Below are 23,324 nucleotides of genomic sequence, written 5' to 3'. Positions count from 1 at the left end.
GCAGGTCTAAACAAACAAAAAGGAAATACTTCACATAATGTGCAGTTAATCTGTAGAACTCATTGCCAGGGGATGTTGTGCATGCCAAAACTATAACTGAATTCAAAAAAGAACTAGAAAAAGTTCCCGAAGGATAGGCCTAACAACAGCATTTTGCCAAGATGGCCATGAATGCAGCCACATGCTCTGAGGGTCCCTAAGCCTCAGATTGCCAGATACTGAGACTGGACGACAGGGGATGGATCACTTGATGACTACCCTGTTCTGCTAATTCCCTTTGAAGCACCTGGCACTGGTGGAAGACAGGATATTGGGCTAGATGGACCATTGGTATGACTCAGTATGGCCTCTCATGTTGGGAATGCTGATAAAAGCCAGTAAAAGTTTTCCTTCCTTAAGAGACATCATCTTTGACCTTACTGATAAGACTTGACATTTTACCGTTAAGAATTTCTATAGATTTTGAAAGACTGAAATATAATAAAAGCAAGTGAATGAGGGTCTCTTTAGTTGGCATAGGCCTTCAGATATGCAAGAGAACTTACCAAAAATCAACTCCACCAAAAACTTGTCTCTACATCACAACCCTGAAGCAAGCAGGAATGAAACCAGCCATTTGCATAAACTTTTCAAGAACTACATCTTTCAGTTAACATTTTGCTTTCCACCGCTTCTCATTCCATAGAAGATTTGTGGACTAAGACCACGCTGCTTCATGAATATGGCCATACTTTAATAAAATGTAAGTCCTCCTGCTTTCTATAAACGAACCCAAGACACACAAGAGTTAAACAAGAATCTTGTTCAGTTAATGAACACACACTTTCCAGTGCACTACACAAAGTGTTCCAATTCCAACTATTCCTCCTTTTTCGATGATTTAAAAAGGTGTTTGGCTCCATTGCCTTCCTTTCTCAAAGACATACATGAAAGCAATTTAAACTCATTCATCTTAACCCATCACAAAGGCTCTTTTTTGGGGGGGAAGGGAGTTCCTCCATCCAGGAACATATTTGTGTTTATTACAAAAATATAAACAGGTGAAAAATTGGTGCAAAAATTTTACTTCACAGCCTTCTGGATAAAAGTCCAGGTTAATATTGGGGGACAGGAAGAAAGGGAAAAAAAACAACCGAGATAACTAAGAGAACTGAAAGTAAAAGTTGTGACTTATTTCATGAACTGCATATTAACAGTACCTACACAGATGCACATGCATCTGTGCATGTGTATCTTCCACTACATTGCCTTACTTTAACAGATAGTGTCACATTTACATTTAAACTAACTGTTAACAGGCAGATCTACCTAACGTAATATATTGGAGTCTCATCAGAATGTGCATTTTCATGTACTTCAATGGTCCAAAATTTGGACAAAAACTAAATCAATAATACACAAAAATGAAAGGCCTTACCCATCAGGCACCTTGCTCCATCCCAAATAAGCTTGACTTAGAACTGACAGAAACATCACAAACTAAGTACACATGTCTAACACCTTCATCAGTGAAGATGGCTTCCATGTAGCACAAGGAAGACAATACCACATATGGATAAAGTGACCCACCAATCAAATGTTTTGGCCTCTCACTATCACTGCCAAAAAATAGTTGGGATGAAAAGGATCTCAAAACCTTAATTTTCAACCACAAGTTTTCTTTTAATAAAAAACACCAGTTTCTAGACATGGTTTGCAAAACTGTTTTAAATGATTCCTTAAAAAAATACTTTTAAAAAAACAGATTCAGCATCAGGTAAATAGCACAAGCAATAACCATCTTACTCAAGAAAGAAAAGGCAGTATCACTTTGGTTAGTTTCTGAAGTGATTCACAAACAATAGAAACAGATCAGCTAATCCACAAATTTAAAGTTGTAAGTCTTGTCACAGTCAAAAAAAATCATAAAGGCCAGAGAGTTTCCTTTCCTACTGTGTCATCTTGTGTTAACTCTTGAATCATAGACATTGTAAAACCATTACTGAATAAATATTCTCAACTTTAGAGTTTAATATATTTTCTTTCCTAATGATTCTAACACTCCATCTTCTCCCTCATTATTGCACAAACTGCAGACAAGTGGTTTTGAAAATTTTGTATTACTTAAAATTCATTTGGTGCACAAAATTAGTCCAAGCACAATTACATGGAGTACCATAAAACAGTGATATTTAAATACCATGATGAAAGTTTACTTTGTCTCATTTACTGTATATTCTCTAGTTTTTCAAAATTTAAATATTTTTTAAAATAAAAATCAAATATCACTCCCAATTTACATGATAATCTTCATGTTAAAGAATTACAATTTTTAGATTAAGAGTTTGTTTTTTTAAACTAAAACTGCTTGATACATTAGCTTCAATTTTATAAAATTAGACTCGGTAAGGTGCCACTTCATAAAACACATACTGTGTAACAGCTCATTTTCATTCACAAGCATAGACAGAAGACAACAGTATTAAACGTTTTCAGAGGAGCTGGAATTACACACTGCCATTATGCTCTTGCTTCCAGTATTACACAGAAAGTATTACAAATTAAGAGTGAAGAGTCTGTTCTCTAAAGCAGTGTGCTTGACTTCAGTGGGAAACATGCTGGCACAAGCGATGACATTCCAATAATATAAAAATGAACATGTAAAATAGCAAGTCAGTTGATAGCATATTGTGGTCATTAAAGACCAGCAGTGGCAGCAGCAAGGGTTGTTTTTTTTTAATCCAGATTGTACACAATGCATTACACAAATATTTTGCTTCTTAGTTTCTAATTCAGTCAAGTGCCTTATGGTCATTTCTTTTCCTCAGAAGTTTTAACAATGATATATGACACAATACATACAATAGTTCCTTGCAGGCTATACCATTTTAATAGTTCTGTGGAAATGCCACTGGCAGGAACTTTGATGGTATCCAAATAATTTTTGCCTAATTCATGCATACCTTTGAAAATTTCTCAAAATGTTTGTTTTGTACAAAGACTCACTTGTGCCAGAATTTTGGTGCTAAAAACTGTAGGACATAATTTTATTTTTAGAACATCAAATTCTGTCTCAACAACATATCCAGTTATGGCATTAACTACAAAATGAACTGACATGTATGGAAAACATGAACATTCTCCAATCCCACAATAATTTGGGTGCTCTGGTGAGGCTAACTAAGATAGTAGAACCAAGCCAATCAAGTTGCTTTATATTTTATTTACACCATTTTATCTGGAATTCAGGATGCTAGTAAATGACATTTGATTTATTTAAGAAGAAACTTAGCCCTTCATGAAGGCACTGGACTGGACTTTATACTAAGTTCAAATTGAGGATGTCACAATATCTATTTGAGAGTTCAAAATTAAGGATTTATCAGTGTATATCACTTTGACAAACTATTCAAGAGAAAGGGAGTCATCTGTTAAACCAGTGCCTGAGGCCTAGAGTCACAAAAATACCACAGTACCTAAACTCCAGAATGAAGTGCCTAGGTGGAAAAGTCCCAGTTTCTGGCTTCAGTGCAATTCACAGAATTCATGCCGAATCTATAGGTTCCTAACCTCACTTGGCATCTATGTTTTTGCAGTAAAAAGTTCCAAGATGCCTATGTTTCTGCCTCTGAGCATGCCTCACTCTATGGGTCTGGGCACCTATCTCCCACCTAAGCAACAGAATGATTCACTAACCAGGAAAGATAGGTGTTCAACCAGCTAACTTGTGCGCAGCCCTAGTAAGCAACTCAGACAGCTTACTGGAATGGGCACCTCAGGCAAGTTCACACAAAACAGCTGGGCGAGGACCTCCCTCATAACTTGTAGCCCAGTGGTTAGGGTTCCACTGTGGATAAATAATTAGTCACTGTGATTGGGGGCAGGAGAGAGGGGATAAAGAGCACAGAGATGGACACACACAAGCATAAGAATGGGTCTATAGCTTGGTGGTTAAAGGACTCATGCAGGATGCAGTAGATCCAGAGTCCAATCCCCTGCTCTAACAACTAATTATTCATTCGCAGTGGAACTGCTTCAACAGAAGAAATGGAGGGATCCCCATATTATACTATCACATAGCTCACTTGTTAAAGCACTCAGCTGAGAGGTGACAGATGATTGTTCAAATCTGTTTTCATTGGCGAGGGGGGTGCGGTGGAGGGGGGAGTCCCATATCCAAGGTGCATACTTGATCACTGGGCTAAAAGTCAAGCTAGAGGTCCTCTTCCACTGGCTACCTTCTTGCAAAAACACCTGAGATGCCTAACTTCAGTGTTCACAGCTGAAAATTGCTAGCAGAGATAGGCACCCCCTGCAGTCCAAACTGAGGCATATATCTCAGTAAGAGGGGAGGAACTTAGCACATACCCATCTTATTGGCATCTCCCATTGGCTAGTTTGGATGGCTTCCTGTCTAGCATCCTGGCTTTTGTGAATAGCAGTCTAAAGCACTTCTCTCTCCCCATTCAATGTATAAGAAGCCTAAGTGCCTAACTCAGGCTTTGCGAATCAGTGTGTTTCTGTGATTTTCTAGGCTTCCAAAAGTTAGGTGCTGCACCACTCAGCATCACAATGCCGAAGTATCTTTGTGAATCTAGGCTCAACTACGCTGAGTAGTGCTCACACAGAAATAGGCATCAGATGATATAGCTAAGACTAAAAATCAAAATGAATATTGCCTCCAAAAGGCACATGGTGGTGAAAAAGTTTACCCATGAGAATGCCCGGTGTAAGGCTTCAGCCTGCCAAGGTAAGAGGGGTGGGGAAGGGAAAGAAAGGATAGGAAGCTTTGTCAATGTGTCACTGGAGAACTTGTTAACACATGAGCTTCCAAAAAGTTTTTGAAGTCCCCTCCACTCCCACATTAAAAAAAAAAACAAAAAAACCTAGCAGTGGCAGGGTTTGGGATAGTCCTCTCTCCACCTATAACAAAGGTACAAGTGCAAAATTAATGCTTGTTGACGTTAAGAATGGTTGCTACCTGAACTAGCCCACAAGACTACTTGAACCAGATGCTGTCAATGACTTTGGAATTAGTTTTACATCTTTCCAGCACAGCTTGCCTTTGTGTATTGATGATTTTAGTATACAGGAAAAACTTTATTACTTTCATGTTGTTTTAGTTTAAAAATCCTAAAACTAATAATTTTTTACCTGAAGACTACTATAACTAGTCCTGTTTATTTCTGAAGTCCCTGGAAAGAAAAAGAAAAAAAAAACATTTAAAGACCATTAGCACCTGCAACAGGGCAAAGATGTCTTTGAATCTTAAAACAGATGTATTAAAACTGTTGCATTGTGACATCCAAGTGCAATGCTCTGTGGTACAATATGCCATGTACAAACAAAAAGCAATTTCAATGAGCTCATGCAAAGATTCTCGATCCAATATGGTGGGGTAAGATAAGAGCTCAGAAGACTTACCCAGAGCAAAGTACTCAAGCCCTGAGGATAAGTAGGAAAGGAATAAGACATGGAAAAGAAACATTAATCTACTTTTTACCAGGAAATGAACAGTTTACCCTTCAAGGATGAGAGTCAGGCAAATTCAGATACAAAGCTGTTAGACTATGGATCCCAGTCTTCATATTTCACAGTGTCTTTTAATTAGACGTAACTTGTTGCAACAGTCAGATCAGATTTCCTGAAGATATACTGAGGTGGTTTCCTTCTGATCATCACTTCTGTAAAGCTCTGTACCTAGACTGCGATTTCCTTGTGGCAATGACTTTCTTTTCTCCATGAAAGACAACATATCCTTATAGCACCGCATACAAATATTTAATACTGATGTGGACTAAGAACAAGGCGATTTTTTAGATCTTAACAGACGCATGCTATTATACTAGCCCTCAGCTTTCATACTATAATAGACTAATTTTTTTATTCCTATCAGAAAGCTTTTCATTAAAAAATGATCACTGCAATCAGAGTTTACAATTTCAGAAGAATGAGTCTGCATAAAATTAAGGCATCTCGTTAAGATGTGCAAGAAGGTGTAGCCACAATAAGCTAAGATTAGATTGGTAAGAGATACTCTAGACCCTTGACGGAGCCCTAACAAGCCACTTTTAATGTCTTGTAGTTCTGACTTAGGCTATGTCTACACCACACATCTTTTAGCAACATAGCTGTGCTGCTACAGCCATGACGCTAAAAGTGTAGGGCAGCGTATCCACTGTTTGTCGGCAAGAGAGAGCTCTCCTGATGATAAACTTCCAGCCCCAATGAGGAGCGGTAGCTTTGTCAGCAGGAAAGCTCTCCTGCCGTCAAAGCGCTGTTCGCACTGGCATTTTTCATCTCCAAATGTGGGGGAATGTTTTTTTCACATCCCGAATGACAAGTTGTGTCATTCAGGTTCCAGTGTAGATAAAGCCTTAGTCAATCAGGAGTGAACTTCCTTTAGAGCCTAATAAGGCTATTCCTTAGCTGGCTGTAGATGTTCTATTCAATGAAGCAAGCGCCTATTGCTTAGGGCTAGTCTACACTGGCAACATTAAAGTGCTACTGCGGCAGTGCTTTAATGTGGCTCGTGTAGTCAGGGCAGAGCTCTAAAAAAAAAAAACCCCATCTCCACAACGGGCGTGGCTCCCAGTGCTGGTGCACTATCTACACAGGCGCTTTACAGTGCTGAAACTTGCTGTGCTCGAGAGGGGGGTGTTTTTTCACATCCCTGAGCAAGAAAGTTGCAGCACTGTAAAGTGCCAGCGTAGACAAGCCCTAAGTCTACTGCCTCTGCTAGACTACTAGCTCATCATTTGAGAGTTAAGCACCTGAATACTTTTGAGGTCTGGGCCTAGAGTGACTGGGACCATGAAAGTATATAACTCTGTAGATCACTGGCCCAGCTGAACTTGCATGACAGAGTTGAGTGGGAGGGGCCTGTTTGTTTTTTAAAAAGCATAGCGCTTTGGAAGTTAGATGTTTCAGCAAAACACTAGTATAACCTCCACCACAGCCCCACTCTGCAAATCAAGAAGAGAACATTAGTCATTGCATGGCATAAAATGCTTTTCTTACTAACAAAAATAATGTTCATAAGTGAAGTTTAATATCATGCAGAAATAGTCTATTAGTATTTCTGCTCTAGATCAGTACTGAGCATCTCCCCCATCACAATGTGAAAAAGGCCCCGTGTTACTCAACATTTTCTTCCTGTGTATATTTTGAGTCTCATCCACTTATTGTAATGACAAACCATGTTTTCCCTACTTTTTACTCCAGTTAGTACTACAAAGGCTGAGGGAGTGAGAGATTCTACTCTGGCTTGCACATCGTGATTAACAGTCCTGCTTGCACTAAGTTCCAAATGCAGAGTCTCTTACTGATGAACCATAAAGACCATAGCTTGACTTTCAGGTAACAGGCTGAGTTTGATTAGAAAAAAAGTTCTCTCTTTTAAATTGAATAAATTGCGGAAGTCAGACATTTACTTTTTTTTTTCTTTTTTTTCTTTCAAGAATAGCAGTGTAACTTTTCTGAATAGACATTTCAACCCAATCATGAGGCAGTGTTTCTTGCTATATTTCAGTCACAAAATAAGCCTTATCACCAAAACTTTCACTTAGGAATCAGTCTGCAAGATCATTGCTGGAACAGAATGACACCTAGTGGCTATTTACTTAATTGCAGATGTAGTTCACTGGGAGAAATTAAGAGTACAGGTCTCTCGCAATTTATGCACATTTAACGTGCGATTTCAACTTTACGCGTACGGCTGGAGTGGAGGGCGTGGCCTCAAGATTTAAAGGTCCTGGGGCACCAGCTGTGGCTGGGAGTCCCAGGGCCTTTAAATCACCAAGGGGGCTCCCAGCTGCAGAGGTGGCTGGTAGCCCCTGTGGCAAACTAAAGGGTCCGAGGCTCCAGCCACTGTGGAGCTCCGGGCCCTTTAAAATGCCAGTCCCAGCACGACTGCCAAAGCTGTGGGCAGAATTTAAAGGGTTCCTCCAGGCTCCCCACTGCAGCAAGAAGCCCAGTGGAGCCCTTTAAATCCCGCCTGCAGCTCCGGCGGTGGGACCAGGGCCAGCATTTAAAGGGCTCCTCCGGGCTCCCCGCCGCGGCAGGAAGCCCAGCAGAGCCCTTTAAACCCTGCCTGCAGCTCTGGTAGCCAGGCTGGGGGGAGGGGGCATTTAAAGGGCTCCACTTGGCTCCCCACCACAGTAGGAAGCCTGGTGGAGCCCTTTAAACCCCGCCTGCAGCTCCGGCGGCCAGGCGGGGGGGGGGGGGAGAGCATTTAAAGGGCAGCAGGGAACCCGGTGGAGCCCTTTAAAAGCCCCCCTGGCCTGCCGCCGGAGCTGTGGGCAGGGTTTAAAGGGCTTGGGGATATAATTTTGACTATATGCGGTTTTCGCTTTAAGCGATAACTGCGGAACGGAACCCCCACCTAAGATAAGACTTGCCTGTATGTCTACGCTGCAATTAAAAACCTGTGGTTTACCCAGCTGATTCAGGCTCACAAGGTTCAAGCTGCAGGGCTGTTTAATTGCAGTGCAGATGTTCAGGCACAAGCTGGAGCCAAAGCTGTAAAACCCTGAGAGGTGGGAAGAGCCCAGAGCTCAGGCTGCATCCCAAGATCCCCACACCACAATTAAACAGCCCCTAGCCTAAGTCAACTGGCATGAGTCAGACACAGTTGTCTAACTGCAGTGTAGACAAACACTTCATAAACCCCACTGTGTAAGATTTTCTCTTTATGATTTAAGGGGAACAGGACTAGTATGGCTAAATGCTTTGTGGCCTTGGATTCACTTTGCAGGCAAGGGAACTTCTTGAGAAGAAGTGCCAATTGGGGCACCTTACCTATGTCCTTCCAATTTCAAGTAAACAGAGGATGTAACCCCAACTGATATTCACTTCCTTCCACTAACAATACATTGTCAGATTCGACAATTTTGAGGGAAATAACAGTAACTGTATCTTCTTCAAAATACATTCTACATGGGCTCCCCACTGCAGGCAATTGACAAGAAGTTCCCAGACACAAAGAGGATGGATCTGGAGAGTCTCATCTGACTAATGATTGCAAGGCTGTTTGCCTCAAGAGTATCTGATCTACAGGTCAAATAATTAGTGTTACTTCAAGTGAAAATATGGAGACACCTTCTGGTAGTGTCTTTGCATCTCTTAACAGTGGAGACTTTTCTGAGGCATGCATTTGAGGCCTGGTAAAATGCACCTTAATATGTCATGAACTAATGGAAAGATTCTGATCTGCTTGGAAATTTTTACTATTTCCTAGCATGTGAAGACAATGCTAAAAATAAGACAGATATCTAGGTGTTTTACAAAGCCTTGGTCAGGCAGTAACTTAAAACCTTACTAACAATGTAGCCTAGTTTTCCCTGCTGATAATTTATGTGGAAATCACACGTCACCTTCAACAAGAATTTCAAATGCAAGTATACCTTTCTCTTATCATTCTGGAACACTATATATAATAGCTGAGATATTAATACATAGCTCTCACTCTTCAAGCCAACATGATCATGACCAGAAATGCAGTTTTCAAAGACAGATGGTCCAGGAAATATTTGAGCTGCTAAAATTGTGTTTGTAGGCACCACACAAATGCCAAAATGGGGATAACTCCTGAACAATAGGCAACACAATGACATAATTATGTTCAGGTCATGTAGGATTAGAGAATATAGTCGAATCTTGCACCAGTGAAATTGTAAGACAGGTGCACTCTGACCAAACGGAAGGAGAGATTAGATTTATTGTGAACTACTTGTTTTACATCAAGCAAAGATTAACAGAATAATAATGAAGTTCAGATCCTTTAATCTTGCCCAGATAGAGAACCAGGTCCATCTCACAGAATGTGAATTTTCGGGTGAAATATTTCCTCCTTCCAAGTAGGATTTTCTGGTCTTTTCAATTTCAATCTGAACTGTTCAACTAGCCAACCACTAGGCAAAGAGCTCAAATCAGGACGTAAAAGCTTCTGGGTCAGGAGACCTGACAAACTGAGCAGAGAAAGAAAGATTGGAAGTTCTAGCAGGCCAGAGTACAAAGCCCAATGAATCCAAAATGGGGTTCTACAGCTCCACAGGTGATGTTCCCATCACCTCTAACGTGCTGTGGAATTAAAGAAATATCTGGCTACAGTTAATGAAGACCTCCTGTTAGGATATTTTAAAATAATACCGTCTATTCCTAGGAGATAGAGAACTATGGGCGTGCTGTAATGGACACACCAATCTAAAAATTCATAGCCTTCTACCATAAGTATGGATGATGATGATGATATGGTAAAATTATGCATAATTCACAGCAGTGTTAACGGTCAAAAATAGATAATTTCATTATACGGTCATTGCAACCCTGTGGACTGTGCTGCTATGCATTAACAGTTCCTTAGTTCACTTTGAGCTAGTTCTGTTTGAAACAGGACTAGGTTAAAGCAAACAAACAGTTAATGCGCAGCAACTGATCAAAATGAACTAAAACTGTTAATGCGCAGTAGCAAGGTCCATATAAGTGGCAAAATTTACAGATTCTGTGAAAAAGCTGACCACCGTGACACAGTCATATCCTTAAGCAATGAGCAGGCTCTGCCCTTGTAGTTATACATGGTAGTATCATCTCTTAAAATAGAGAGAGAACACCTTTCAGAGAAAGTGAAATGGAATTGGACACTATAAACAAGTTATTCCGTCCAAGACCCCCTCGTCTGAGGTAATGTCATTCTACAACTCTTTCCTTGTTCCTACACTGCAGATGAAACTGAACTTGCAGAGGCTGAGATACTACCACTCAGAAGGACAAGATGGTAGTGGTCAATAAGGGTATGCTGATTCACACCTTGAGTTGAGGGATTCCAAAGTGTAGCATTACTAGGTTTAAAGTATCATCTAGAGTTGAGACAAGCAGATGGCACTTGAGGGGAAGGGACTCCAGGAGGAGCTTTAATTGCATCCTGGATAACAGAGATTGATCTCCGGAGCCCCTGGGCCACAGAACTCTTCTCCAGTGTGTAGTACAGCTGACCCAGGAAAGTGAGTTATAGGAGAAGGTTTCCTACTTGGACCTCTGGAAAGAGAGAATAAAGTCAGAAGAAAGAGCAGTGCAGACAGCTGGCAGTGAAGGAACTCTATCTGTTGTCAGGAAGAGGAACAGGTGGCGTTAGACAGTCAGCACTATGAACTGACTCTCCAGTGTCCAGGCATTCCACAGGAAGTTCCAGAAGCTGGAACCTGGAAGACAGCTCTTCCAGATGACCAATACTAGAGGACAATGCTCACAAGCCACCTGAGTGAGGATCTAATGCAGGCAATGCTTGAAGTTTTCCTTTGTGGATCATTCTTCTATTTATGTCTATTTCCACTGCTTGCCTTTAGGGATTTTTAAAAAAACAAAATCATTTCTGATTATGAACTAGCCAGAGCCATTATCACCATCATTTCCACAGAAAATCCTCTCTGCTTAGAATGGATTTCCCAGTAATTGTTTTAAACACTCAAAAGTCCTAAAGATATCACCAGTGAATAACTGAAGAGGTTTGTTTACCATCACCTTAAAAAACAAAGTGACCAACTGGAATATCAATTGTTCTTTACATTCAGTATCTCTCTCTACTCTGTTCTGTTCTCTGTTCTGACTCTGAGATTCTGTCCAAGATTCCAGAGATTATCAAATGCAAACCTGGAATGAAGCCATGTGCAAAATGAGCTGAATTAAAAAAAGTTGAGTTGGATTTCAACCCCCCTAAAACAAAAAAATCAGAAGCATTAAATAAAAAACAAACTGTTCATAATATTTTTCTTCTAAGTCACCTTTGGAGTCTTTTTTTAATGGAAAAATCTGACATTTGTTAAATAAAGGAAGCAATTCATGATGGTCTGAAAAATAAAGAATTGTTTTAAGTAGAGAAGCAGGATTTCCTAATACTTTCATTCACAGTAATAACTGAAGCAACAAGTTAACTCTGAAAACAAATGCACCAGTAATGAGCACAGTACTACATAAAAGTATGCCATGGCTATGGAACAAGTGTGCTACACCCCCTATAGCAGTACAGGTATGTTACCAGATAAGGACACTTCTATACTATACAAATATGGGTTAGGAAATTAGACGTTTAATATAGGAAATAAATACGGTCATATGCACTAAATCTCAGATTTCTGTGCTTTTCTGCTTAGAAGAGTTTCACCAATAAAAGTTCTTCAAAAAATTTTTTAAAATATTTTCAAATTCAAGTGGAAAGGGGCAGACAACACTAGGTGGTGTGCACATCAGATTACAGAAAAGCATTAATCTTTCAACTCTGAAGAAAGCTTAGTTCTCATGTGAAAATGAGTCTCAGGTCAGATCTACATTACAGACTTCTGCTGATACAGGTCAGGGACCATGGCTCCACACCCCTATGCTTTTAATAGTATAACTTGTTTTGTTGGTAGAGGCTAGTTTTACTACACAAGTGCAAAGCGCAACTTTGCCACTCTAGCTGCATTCACACCAGTACTTTGCTAGTATAGTATACCAGTATTCAGTGCTTAATTTGTGCCAGGGTTGCCATGGCTAAGCCCCAGCACCTCTGCCCTGGCATCTCTGGGCTTGCCACAGGAGTTACGAAAGCAAAAAAATTGCTTGAGCGCTGGCACCTAATTGTTTGAACCCCAGCACCTCTTTCATTACTAATTAAGCACTGCCAGTGCACTCTTAGTGTAGGCATGGTCCTTACTACAACATGCAATAGGACTGGGCCAGACAGGCTAGCACTGCAATTTTTGATATAGCTGTTTGAGAAATTCTGTACAGCATTCAGTTGTAATCTCCCAGGACCCTTCACACCCTCTTGTTCGTGGAGCACTGAAATTCACAAGTATTGTATATGAAGTATTATTACATTAATGATTTTGAAGCTACAATAAGAAAAAAATTAAATTCTAATTGAAACAGTCAAGAACTACATATGCATTTGGTTTATATCATAATGGAACTGCACTTCAGAGTAGTTTTGATTATAATTCATATAGTTAGCTAGCTGATGAAAGGAGGTCTAACGCTCAACTAAATGGCATTTCTCTGTAACACAATAACTTTTGAATGCTGCAACTGATGAATTCGAAGATTTCAGAGAATGCTCTCCCAGTGGACAGAACCCTGCTGATTTTGGTGTGGGGGGCGAAATCAAAGCCAAAAGGAAGAAGTGGGGCACATGCAGTTTCAGCATCTGGTTAGCAGAGCCAGTAGTTTCAAAAACACTTCTCTTACTTGTCTATAGATCAAAGAACCAGTTGCTGGTAGCCATTAAACACATTACAACATAATAACCTTCCTCCTCCCCATTTTTAGTTCCTGATACAGTTTAAAATGTTGCTTCCCTGAAAGACTTCTTTCTCAAGATTGAAAGAAAATGAGAGTAGAAAGGAGAAGGCAGTGGTGCACAAAGAGCCCCTGGCTTGGGGAACTCAGACCCACTAGCATGAGGGAGGGAACTGTGTTGCAAGGGGATTCCTTAACAAGGGGGAAGCGGAGGAAGACCAGAGTCCCTGTTGGGTGAAATGCACTAGGACTACAGAAGCAATGAAGTGTGACAAACCTCTAGTACATTCACTGTTTAATATTTCAATCTTTGTATGTGCAGTTATTTCAACGGTCTTGTACACATTACTACTGTAGGGTAAATTTGCTTCCACATGCCAGGTAACCCAGATTCCTGAGGGAATTTAAGCTTCATATTAATTCTAATAAATGAGTTTGGAATCAGATTTGGGTTCAACCCTTGGTGCTGTGATCATGCCCTATCCATTCTGTCACTTATTCACATGGACTTGAATGCATTAATTAACCTTAAACCTAAAAACCCACACTAAATTCAGTCTTTCCCTTTGATGTACACAAATTGACATTAATATTAGAGTCAGCTACGACACCCGAATCCATGTCCATATCATATCAGAATGAAACTTTTAAACACCATATGTCATGTAAGAAATAAAATATCACAAAAAGCCTATTAAATACTTCAGTGCTGCTTCTGAAGTTTGAAAGGCAATTTCACGATCTATAATTGATTTTTACTACTTTTTTTTTTTTTTTTTTTTTTTTTTTTTTTTTTTTACACAAAAATAAAGGGCCTCTGCTTCAGAATATAGGCTCTCTCCTTGTCCCAGTTGTGTACAATAGTGCAGTGAATTTCAGCAGAGAAAGTCTACGCTAAACCCTCTGAAGAAAAAGTTGGTCTTCAGCTACTCGTGTATTCTGGACTGCCATTTTAAATAACTTTCTTCTGCATGCTTGCTATTGCAAAGAAGTGCACTCATGGGTAGATTCTGTCCCTCTGTGAGCACAGAGACCCTGCCAACAAAGTAGAAGTGGTGCAGTTCTGCTACACAAAAGAGGATTTGGAGAGTCTACAGAAGCTAGGACTCCCTGAGTAACAGATCCCAGCTCCATGGAAGCTTCCTATGCACCACTGTGCAGAAGGAAGTTGGGGTCCAATTGATCTGCTGCCATATAGATCCACTGACCAATCCTCTTTGGAGGATGAGCACAAATACAAAGGAAACTACTTGAGTCCTGTGGCAAGATTCCCAAGTTGCAGAGCTGCTCTGCTGTTCCTCTGTGACCTCTGGGGAAGATTCCTCCCTCGCACCACAGTGCCTTGGGAATTCCCCATTGCACCTTCCTACTCCCCTTGGCCATACTCTAGAATGAGAATTTGGAATAGAGAGCACTTCCTTAACCCCCAATGCAAGTGATCTCCATGATGCTCCCAATCTCTGATGGGTTCAGGTAACGGATCCATTTGAGCTGGTAGCAGCCAGCATACTCTCTTAGTATTTCTCTGGCAGCCTCTGAATTTCTGCAGAATTTAAACTAAGCATTATAAATGAAACTGAACTGACGCAAGCACTACCTGAATGAGTATGCACAGACAAGTAAGAGCAATGACAGAGGTGTGAACTGCCCCAATTCATTTCAAAGGCACTAAATCTGAAGCTTTAATGGATGACTTCAACAATAGCATTAATTATGTCACTGCAGGAACAGCCTGCTACTCTGGGACTTTGTAGCACACCACCACTTTTTAGCCTCTCAGTCTGAATCTTGCCTATGGTACTGACAGCCCATCTGACATGCGAAGATGGGATCTTCCACTGTGCCAGCCTCTGGCCTTGTCCACACAACAAAGTAGTATTGCTTACACACAATATTCTGACAATTGTATTTCATTTTAACTTAAACAGATTTCTAATCTATTTAGAGCTTGTCTATGCATGAAATTATTCTGCTGTAGCTATTCTGCTTTAAATTCATATCCTACACCTTATTTTGGAATAACTCATGTGTAGACTAGTCTTGGTTTAAACTTAAACAAGCTTTTTGCACGGATTTAATAAGCCCAGTTTATAAATCACATCTTTTGTTAATGCAATGTAAATCACGTAGACTAAAAGCTGACTGACTCCCTGTTTAGATTTGGTTGCTCTCATGCCTTGCCCCTCAACATTACACAGTTGAGAAAGGACCATAGAATAGATACTGCTAATGTTCTCCTACACAGAACACAAGAGAATATTATTCCTTCAGACCACCAAAATAATTTTCCAAAACCCTTAAGGAAGGATGGAAAACATACCTGCAATAGGTACATATCCAACTCCTTGCTGATATACTGTGGGCATCAGGACCACTGGCTGTGGCTGCATCATCATGGCAGCTGGTATGGACTTGATACCAAAAGGATGACAGAAAAAACAGTTAAACAACTAAAGTTAATAATGCATTTGAGTAAAACCTTCAAGTCTTGCTAGTCTCTTTACACTGACTAGTACAGCAAACAGTTTGGTGGCAATAATAGACATGAATATCACTTTTCAGGAAATCAGTGTGAGTACTCAAAATGAATTGCCATTGAAGGAATGAATCTATAACCATGAAGCCATGTCAAATTAAGCTAGCTTTTTGTCACAATTCCCAGACAAAAATGAGGTATTCATTAGTAAGAAGTGGGAAATAATCTGACTTTCCAAAATTCTCGTATACATTCATGAATTCTGCTTCATTTCACAAATTTTTACAATGGAGTAAGTTCTGTATAAAGAGTTTTAATCTATTACTATTTAAAAGGGAAGCAATTTCTCAAAATCAAGTGAGTGCAACTGGATTAATTTAGACGAGCCAAAGAATGAATATTTGGTTTAAATCAGTCTCAATTTAGATACCATACAACTTCCATTAATACTAATACTCTCACTGACCAAAGATAAAAATCATATTATCCATGTCCACAAGGGGGTGTACTGCCTCTTGTATAGTGTTTTAAAGGTTAATGTCGTCCAAGGCTCTTTGAGCTCTCTGATCTTGTTCAGTTATTTTTTCTTTTTTAATTGGCAATTTTTGCAGGCACTGCTTAAATCGTTCGATACCTACCTTTAGTGATCTAAATTGTTGGTAAAAATGGTGGAAGCTTTGTCATGATCAATAAAAATAATTTGGATCCCAAGGTTTTGAACGAGTCAAACACAGGATCAAGTTGGTCCTGAGTTTGCAGAGTGCTTCTTGGTTAAGTTCTGCCACCCTTACTCCCCAATTAGTAGTACTTAAGAGTAGTTCCACTACTCACTGCAAGTACAAGTTGCAGAGTCCTCCCCATCTGAAGAATGCCTTCTGGACCAAAAGCCATCTAATTTTTCCAACAAAGATTTCCCAGCACCTTCCTCTTGCAAAAGGTCCTTTTAACCTATTCTTAGCCTTGTATGACGTTTGATGTTATGAAATTTGTAAGTCTCCAGTTGAACATTAATCTGATCTGGAACATGTCTTTACTCTTGTGCTTATAACAGAAAACCTACAGTCTTCCATGTGAAAGTAAAAGTTCATTGTGAATTTTGAGCTGTCTGTGCCTTCAACCTAAATGATTAAAACTAGTCATTATAGGAGCACTCAAAATACTTTGATGGTGATCAAAGTGGAGAATGATTAGTAAAGTCTACTCAATCTGGAATACTACTATTCAGATTACTTAGAAAGCTTGTAGGGGGTGAAGGGTTATATCATTATACAAGCAGCAACAGTTTCACACAGTTAGAAAAACTAAACTTCAGCTGTAGATAGAACAGCATGGAGGACATGTCTTTAGAAAAATCAGGAAATATGAAGAGCCTCAAAGAATCTGGATACCACTTTTCTCCTTTCAACTCATGGTATGCCCACCTTTTAGGATAACATGCTATCCCAGTGGGTCTCAAACTTTTTTACTGGTGACCCCTTTCACATTACAAGTGTGACCTCACCACAACAAATGAAACCCCCTTTTTAATATATTTAACACTATTATAAATGCTAGAGGGAAGCAGGGCTTGGGGTGAAGGCTGATAGCTCACCCCCCCCATGTAATGACCTCATGACCCTGAGTGGTCCCGACCTCCAGTTTGAGAACCTCTGTGCTATACAGCAAGTGCAACATCCACCTATTTCACGGAGCAAAATGGCAGTGTTTATTGATAGAACAGTTAAAATATTAGGTTCACTTATATCAATAGGCTTTAACAATATAAAATCAACATGACAAAAGATGGTTTTACTGAGCTGTTCTATTATCAGACTTCTCCTCTGTTCCCGTCCCTAAGAAAGCCACCTTCCATATCCTGAGGGCAAAAACGCACTTGGCTTACCGCATACGACATGACCAGGTTAATCATTCCTTCTTTGTCATCACCCTGCCTTCCACTCAGGCTATACCACTCATCCTCCACCTTTCCTTGTTTCAGAGACTCGGGAATGGTAATGTGTGTCCAGGCGATGCGGTCATCCATTGAGAAGGCTCGCTGAAGGGCATTAGAAATAAAATATTTCTTATCAAACTCGCAGCCTTCAGAAAAAAAAATCCCTGAACATGATTAACGTTCTTTGAACTCAAGTCTCAGTGTCACATTTTACCCATTTCAGTTTTAAGCCATCCTTTGCAACACAACTTTGACAGCAGAAATTAAATACTAGGCTGTTCAGCCAATACTCCCTGCAAAGATTTTCCCCTACTGAAGATTGTAGTCCAGCAAGGATACAGCTAAGTACCTTTTTAAAAGAGGGACTATGGCTTTTCAGCATGAGGAGTTGCAACAGGGCAGCCAGAGACAGTTTATTACTTTCATATTCACAGATGGAATATGCTAAAGAAATGCAACATTAGCATCAGTATGGACTGTACTGACAGCAGCTCCGAAGTAATATATATTGTAGGTTCTCAAATGCTGATTGATCTGAATGCTTCTAGTTGCACTAGTGCTACTTTGAACTACTAGCCACTCATTTATCCTCACTATCTTAGCTCACTAAAGGATCCAAACTACATAAAACTGGAAACCAGCTTGAAGGAAAAGTTATTTTGCACTTTAAACAGCAAGGATAACCTGGTATTTATCAGAGACGTTTTTACAGCCCCAAGAAAAAACTAGTTTGTCCCAGTTTAAGGCATTTCCTATTTTTATTTTTTGTTAATACACACCACATTACACTTAGTTTTAGTTACATATTCAAGTTGTGGTTACATAAGGCAATACATTTGTAGATTATTTAGGGCTGTACAAATAAAAAGTAAACTGCAGTGGGCATAATACTACTATAGTCATTATAATATAGAACATCAGAATGTATGTCTATATTTTGGTTTGGCATTTTCTCAAGGAAGTTATACAAGTCATGATTCATTTCAGTTTTCAATATTATATAAACAAGAGTCAAAAACATTCCCCTACAGATAACAAGGCAGCGATGTAGGCTTGAAGCATTAAACAATCAGAAGCATGCAGAGTTGCAGACTACCAAACCAGGGCCATTTGGCCATGCAGCATTTGGCAGCGGCAGACTAACTTTGATGTAGTGGATAGACTGACCCTATTCCTAACTTTTGAATGGATGTATCCAGTTTGAAAAGATTTGTTCTGCAAGTTCAGCAACCATAGGACACTGGTGCAATTATTTTTCCCAATTTCCAGGTTTAAACTGGTATTTACCTGCACCGTCTTCAACCAGTTTTTCCTGGGAAAGTGCCAACTCTGTTGCACAGAAAATTGTTCCCTACAGTTGGAATCCTGAAGTGGAGCCTCCAAATCCACCCCCAGCAAAACCAGTTTTATTTTGAATGCCTTGACTGTTCACATCAATTTTCTTTGGAGAGAGGACAAAATTAAGCTTCCAAACCAGAAGCAGTGAAAGTCCAATTGCTTGACACATTTAACCCAAAACTGGACAAAAGCATTGAAAGACATACTGTAAGGAGCAATCACACTATGGCAGTAAGATTGGTTACCTAGTCTAACAGGTATTTCCATATCTGAGTTTTAGGATTCTCTAAGCCAAAATATACTTACTAAAACCAGCACTAGATAAATTTGCTAGAGTAGAATTTTTCATTACCACTTTCTACTACTGGTAGAGCTGCAGAAAAACTTCGGTGTGAGGGCAGAGAATGTATAAATAATCAAAAAGTTAGAGAGCCTACCAACACTGCCTCCTTTTTGAGGAAGCATATGCTTTGATTAATTTGCCATCATCTCTATCCACTCACCATACATCCATATCTCTTTTATGATTTCTAATACAAAAATATGTGAGCACCTACCAAGAATCTAAAGGTAGAAAATACATATTTTTCATTCCTAGAATGTAAGAAAGAAACCTTAATTAGTTTGTAGGGATTCTCTTGTGTGCACATGCATGGGCCTGCGTGGAGAAACTGAGGGTGAGCTAGGCAGAACTGAGGTTTGTGTGTAGTTGTCAAATTATTAGTGAGGATGTTGGTCATTTCTCTTGTGGGAGTGAGTTCCACAGGTCCAGCTTCTGTGAAAGTTCTGTCTGCTGCTATCACAAGCTTCCACATATTCACCACAGAGTCATTGTTCTAAAGGAATACATCTCCCATGAAAATTAATGTTTTTTAATTCAAGAGGCTGTTGGCACAGACAGTGAAGCACATGTTCAAGTGAACAGTTTTGTTAAGTAGATGGGCTACTGCATTTTTCTGAAACCAGATGAAGCTTTTTAAGGGAATGTGGTTTCATTTCTACATCTAACAAATTTCAGTAATCAAGGCAGAAAGTCAAGAATGCACAGACCACCACAGTCAGGTCTGAGTCCTATAAGGTCACCAGTTATTTGTGTATGGTTATCTAGGCATCCAACATACTCTGAAGGAAAAATGCCCTTGATAGTGGCTCATGCTACAAAATGAAGCAAGTTCTTCAACATGCTTCCCACCAGCACCACCTTAGTCTTGTCTGGGTTCCAGATTAAGATAGCTGCTTTGTAGTGAGCCAATTTCACTTATGTATTGAGAAATGGACCTATTTATATTTGGTGTAAATAAGAGCTCTCCTAATGATTTTGTATTGATGTTGAATAATGTGAGGGGAGAGAATTAAGCCTTATTAAATTCTGCAGATGGAAAGTCCTGGAGATGATCAAATGCCCACTAATAATCCTCTGGATTCAGTCCAAGGAGGAAGCACCTAAGCCATTCCATTGCATTCCTGTTTGGTTCTGCAGCTTCTTAAGATCAGGACAGGAGTAATTTGGTTATCAACAACTTCAAGTGTCACAGAGATCCAGTAAGTTGAGTACAGGTGTACTTCCTTGTCTGTGGGCAGGTGATCATCCACAAGAATAAGTGTTATTTAAGTACCATGTCAAGTCTTGAACCCTGACAGAGGAATCCAAAATACCAGAACAGAAGGTTGTGATCCTTGATAGTTTGCTCAGAAAAGGGAAGACAGTGTCTGATGTCTCTTGTGTAAAGGTATGATTTCTTCATTGCTGGTCAGATTATTTAGGTGGGATGGCAGATTCCTCTCAAAGGAGAGACTGATGGCATCTATTCACTGAGAACCCGAGGACTATCTACCATAACCATTCAGGATTTTGAATAGTTCAGGGTTCCAAAGTACACTATCCAGCACTTGTTGGCCAGAAGATTGGCCATCTTGACATAAGATGTGATTTCATACCTGTAAGGTACAAGATTCTAACACATTACCATTATAGATAGCTTTTTAATGCTACCGTCTCTCCCACACATGCACCAGGGAAAGTTTTAGGCACCAAGGATAGTAAGAGAGGAGCGGGAGGAAGAGAGATTCAATGAGTGAAGTGGGAGGCAGCAGCAGAAAGAACCATGAGGAAACTATAGCTGCAAGGAGAGAATGCCTGATATGAACCTGGGATTCTGGCTCATAATCATGTACGATGAATTTTAGTCACTGGAATCCCTTAATGGAATCATTTTTTAATTCAAATTTGTCTACAAAGATTATTCTACATTTAACTGATTTACTGTCACCAAAACTCTTACATCTTGAATGCAAGCTGTAATCTGATTTGAAAAGTCTTGCAACATTATCTCCCAAAGAACACCATGAGCAATCTATTTTTAATATTAAGTGCAAAATATAAGAATGCTCCTCACGTACTGCACTGTAATTTAGCACTAGAGTATTCACAAATCACTTGACTTGAAGGCTAACATAACTGTCTCACAACCCCTATGTCACCCCTCCAGAACTCATTTAATTACATCAGAATCTCAGCTCTCATTAAAGACAGTGCCTCTACCTGTTGTGGTTGAAAAGAAATATGTGCAAGTGTGATACACCCACCAAAAGAGCCACCACCACATTCCAGGTGCTGGTATACATCACTGAGCTATGTCACCTCAGTACAGCTTTGTAATGTCCGACCCCAACCAGCAAAGCAAAAATACAATTCTAACCTCATCAAATATCTCAAGATAGAAGGAGTCCACACCCGGGGGAACAGTGCACTGAATAACTTTGTTCCAACGTGGGTTTTTGGCTCCATTGTGCGCTGTAGGAGTTTCATACACAGCATAGCCAAGCCGTACCCGACAGTATGGATCCATGCGGGTCATACCATAGTTCTTTGCCAGTTTTGCCTGGGAAGCAACCAAAAATGAAGAAAGAAGAAAATTTAAAAAATTAAGTTTGCCATTTTCTTTATTAATTCTTATGAAACAATATTAATTTAGAAGAAGTCATGATAGAAAGGGGATATTGAATGAGTCCACCTATGATGTGGGCAGAGGCTCAAATAAAAAAAGCAATCCTCAGGGGTAGAGCAAGGCTAGGTTAGGTTAGATATCAGGGGAAAAAACATCTTTCTAGCTCTGGAATAGGCTTTCCAAGGGAGGTTGTGAAATCCCCATCATAGGAGGTTTTCAGGAACAGGCTGGACAAACACCAGTCACAGACAGTCCTGCCTTAGTGTAGTGAGTTGGACTGGACTTGACTTCAAGGTCACTTCCAGTACTAGGTTTCCCTGATGCTATGATTCTAGGATAAGTTATACAACTGCCTAAATAAATGTGGTGAGCAAAAAGCACCAAATTTAGCATAAAGGCTATATTTTATGATTGTCAATTGCTGTTAACACTTGCGATTAACTGAAAACAAAATTAATGCATTGATTTTTTTAACATGTTAATCACACACATCTGGGGAGGGCACGAGTTGGAACCCCAGAGCCCTGCATCCATCAGGGCTGAATGTAGGGGGGATAAAGTGTCCCACCCTTAGGCTTTAAAGCCCAAGCCACAATGTTTACACTGTGGTGTAAACTGAAAAATTATGAGAAAAAGTTTACTGTTAAGTCATTCCCCCTTGGAATTTTTATAATTACAAATGTGTATACAAAAATACGGACAGTGTCTGGAATGGAAGTAATGAAAGGCTGACTAGAAGATGCAAGTCTTGGGACTTATAATATTCTTACAAGTAACAAGGGAACTAATTAGCAAAATATATCACACTATTTCTTAACTGAATGATGTGCACAGAAGATTATGCTCTGTGAAGCAGCAAAATATTTTAAGATACTAATAATGTCAATGTTTTGTCTGGTGGTAGTCCAAACTTCTTGTACCTCTTCATCTCTGGCCTCTTTGGCCCTTGCCTTACCTCACTTCAGCCTGTCCAAAAGGCTGTACCAAAAATCATTTACCTTGTCTATCAATTAGAATGTACTCAGACTCTTCTGAAATTCCTTTAACTGCTCCCTTTAATCTTCTGTATCAAACGTAAGGACTCTTCCATTACTTTCAAAGCCATGCACAACCTAGCTCACATCTACTTCTCCAATATAGTCTTTTATCATAATTTATTAGCCAGAAGAAAACTGTTCTTTCTTAAATCAAGTTATACCAGGAGCCTAGTTTCCAAATATCCCCACCCCAAAAGAAAAAGAGTTTACTTAATCAACTCTAGATGGCAAGAGAACTGTTGAATGAAGAGAATGCAAAAGTTTAGTAGGCTAAGATGATATAGCAGTTATCCAGGGGATTTCCCAGAAACACCAAAACTTCTCACTTTGACATTAAAAAC

General features: G+C 39.7%; 1 protein-coding gene across 3 annotated transcripts in view; it reads right to left on the bottom strand.

Annotated features, from left to right (window-relative positions):
- Positions 1 to 23,324, bottom strand: part of TOLLIP (toll interacting protein) — a 51,815-nt gene that overhangs the window by 8,680 nt on the left and 19,811 nt on the right. Inside the window, exons 3-6 of one of the 3 annotated variants that reach the window (XM_030560637.1) lie at positions 21,698 to 21,880; positions 17,610 to 17,762; positions 15,572 to 15,662; positions 5,404 to 5,424 (exon numbers count right to left, since the gene is read on the bottom strand). In XM_030560637.1, coding sequence (XP_030416497.1) covers positions 5,404 to 5,424; positions 15,572 to 15,662; positions 17,610 to 17,762; positions 21,698 to 21,880 — 448 coding nt within the window. Of the gene's footprint in view, positions 1 to 5,133; positions 5,175 to 5,403; positions 5,425 to 15,571; positions 15,663 to 17,609; positions 17,763 to 21,697; positions 21,881 to 23,324 lie in introns of all 3 variants that reach the window. The other 2 variants (XM_030560639.1, XM_030560638.1) reach the window with 2 other exon arrangements.

The sequence above is a fragment of the Gopherus evgoodei genome, chromosome 4 (assembly GCF_007399415.2).
Source record: "Gopherus evgoodei ecotype Sinaloan lineage chromosome 4, rGopEvg1_v1.p, whole genome shotgun sequence".
Taxonomy (NCBI): Eukaryota; Metazoa; Chordata; order Testudines; family Testudinidae; genus Gopherus; species Gopherus evgoodei.
Note: the sequence above shows the minus strand (reverse complement) of the source record. Positions and strands in the feature narration are given on the sequence as shown.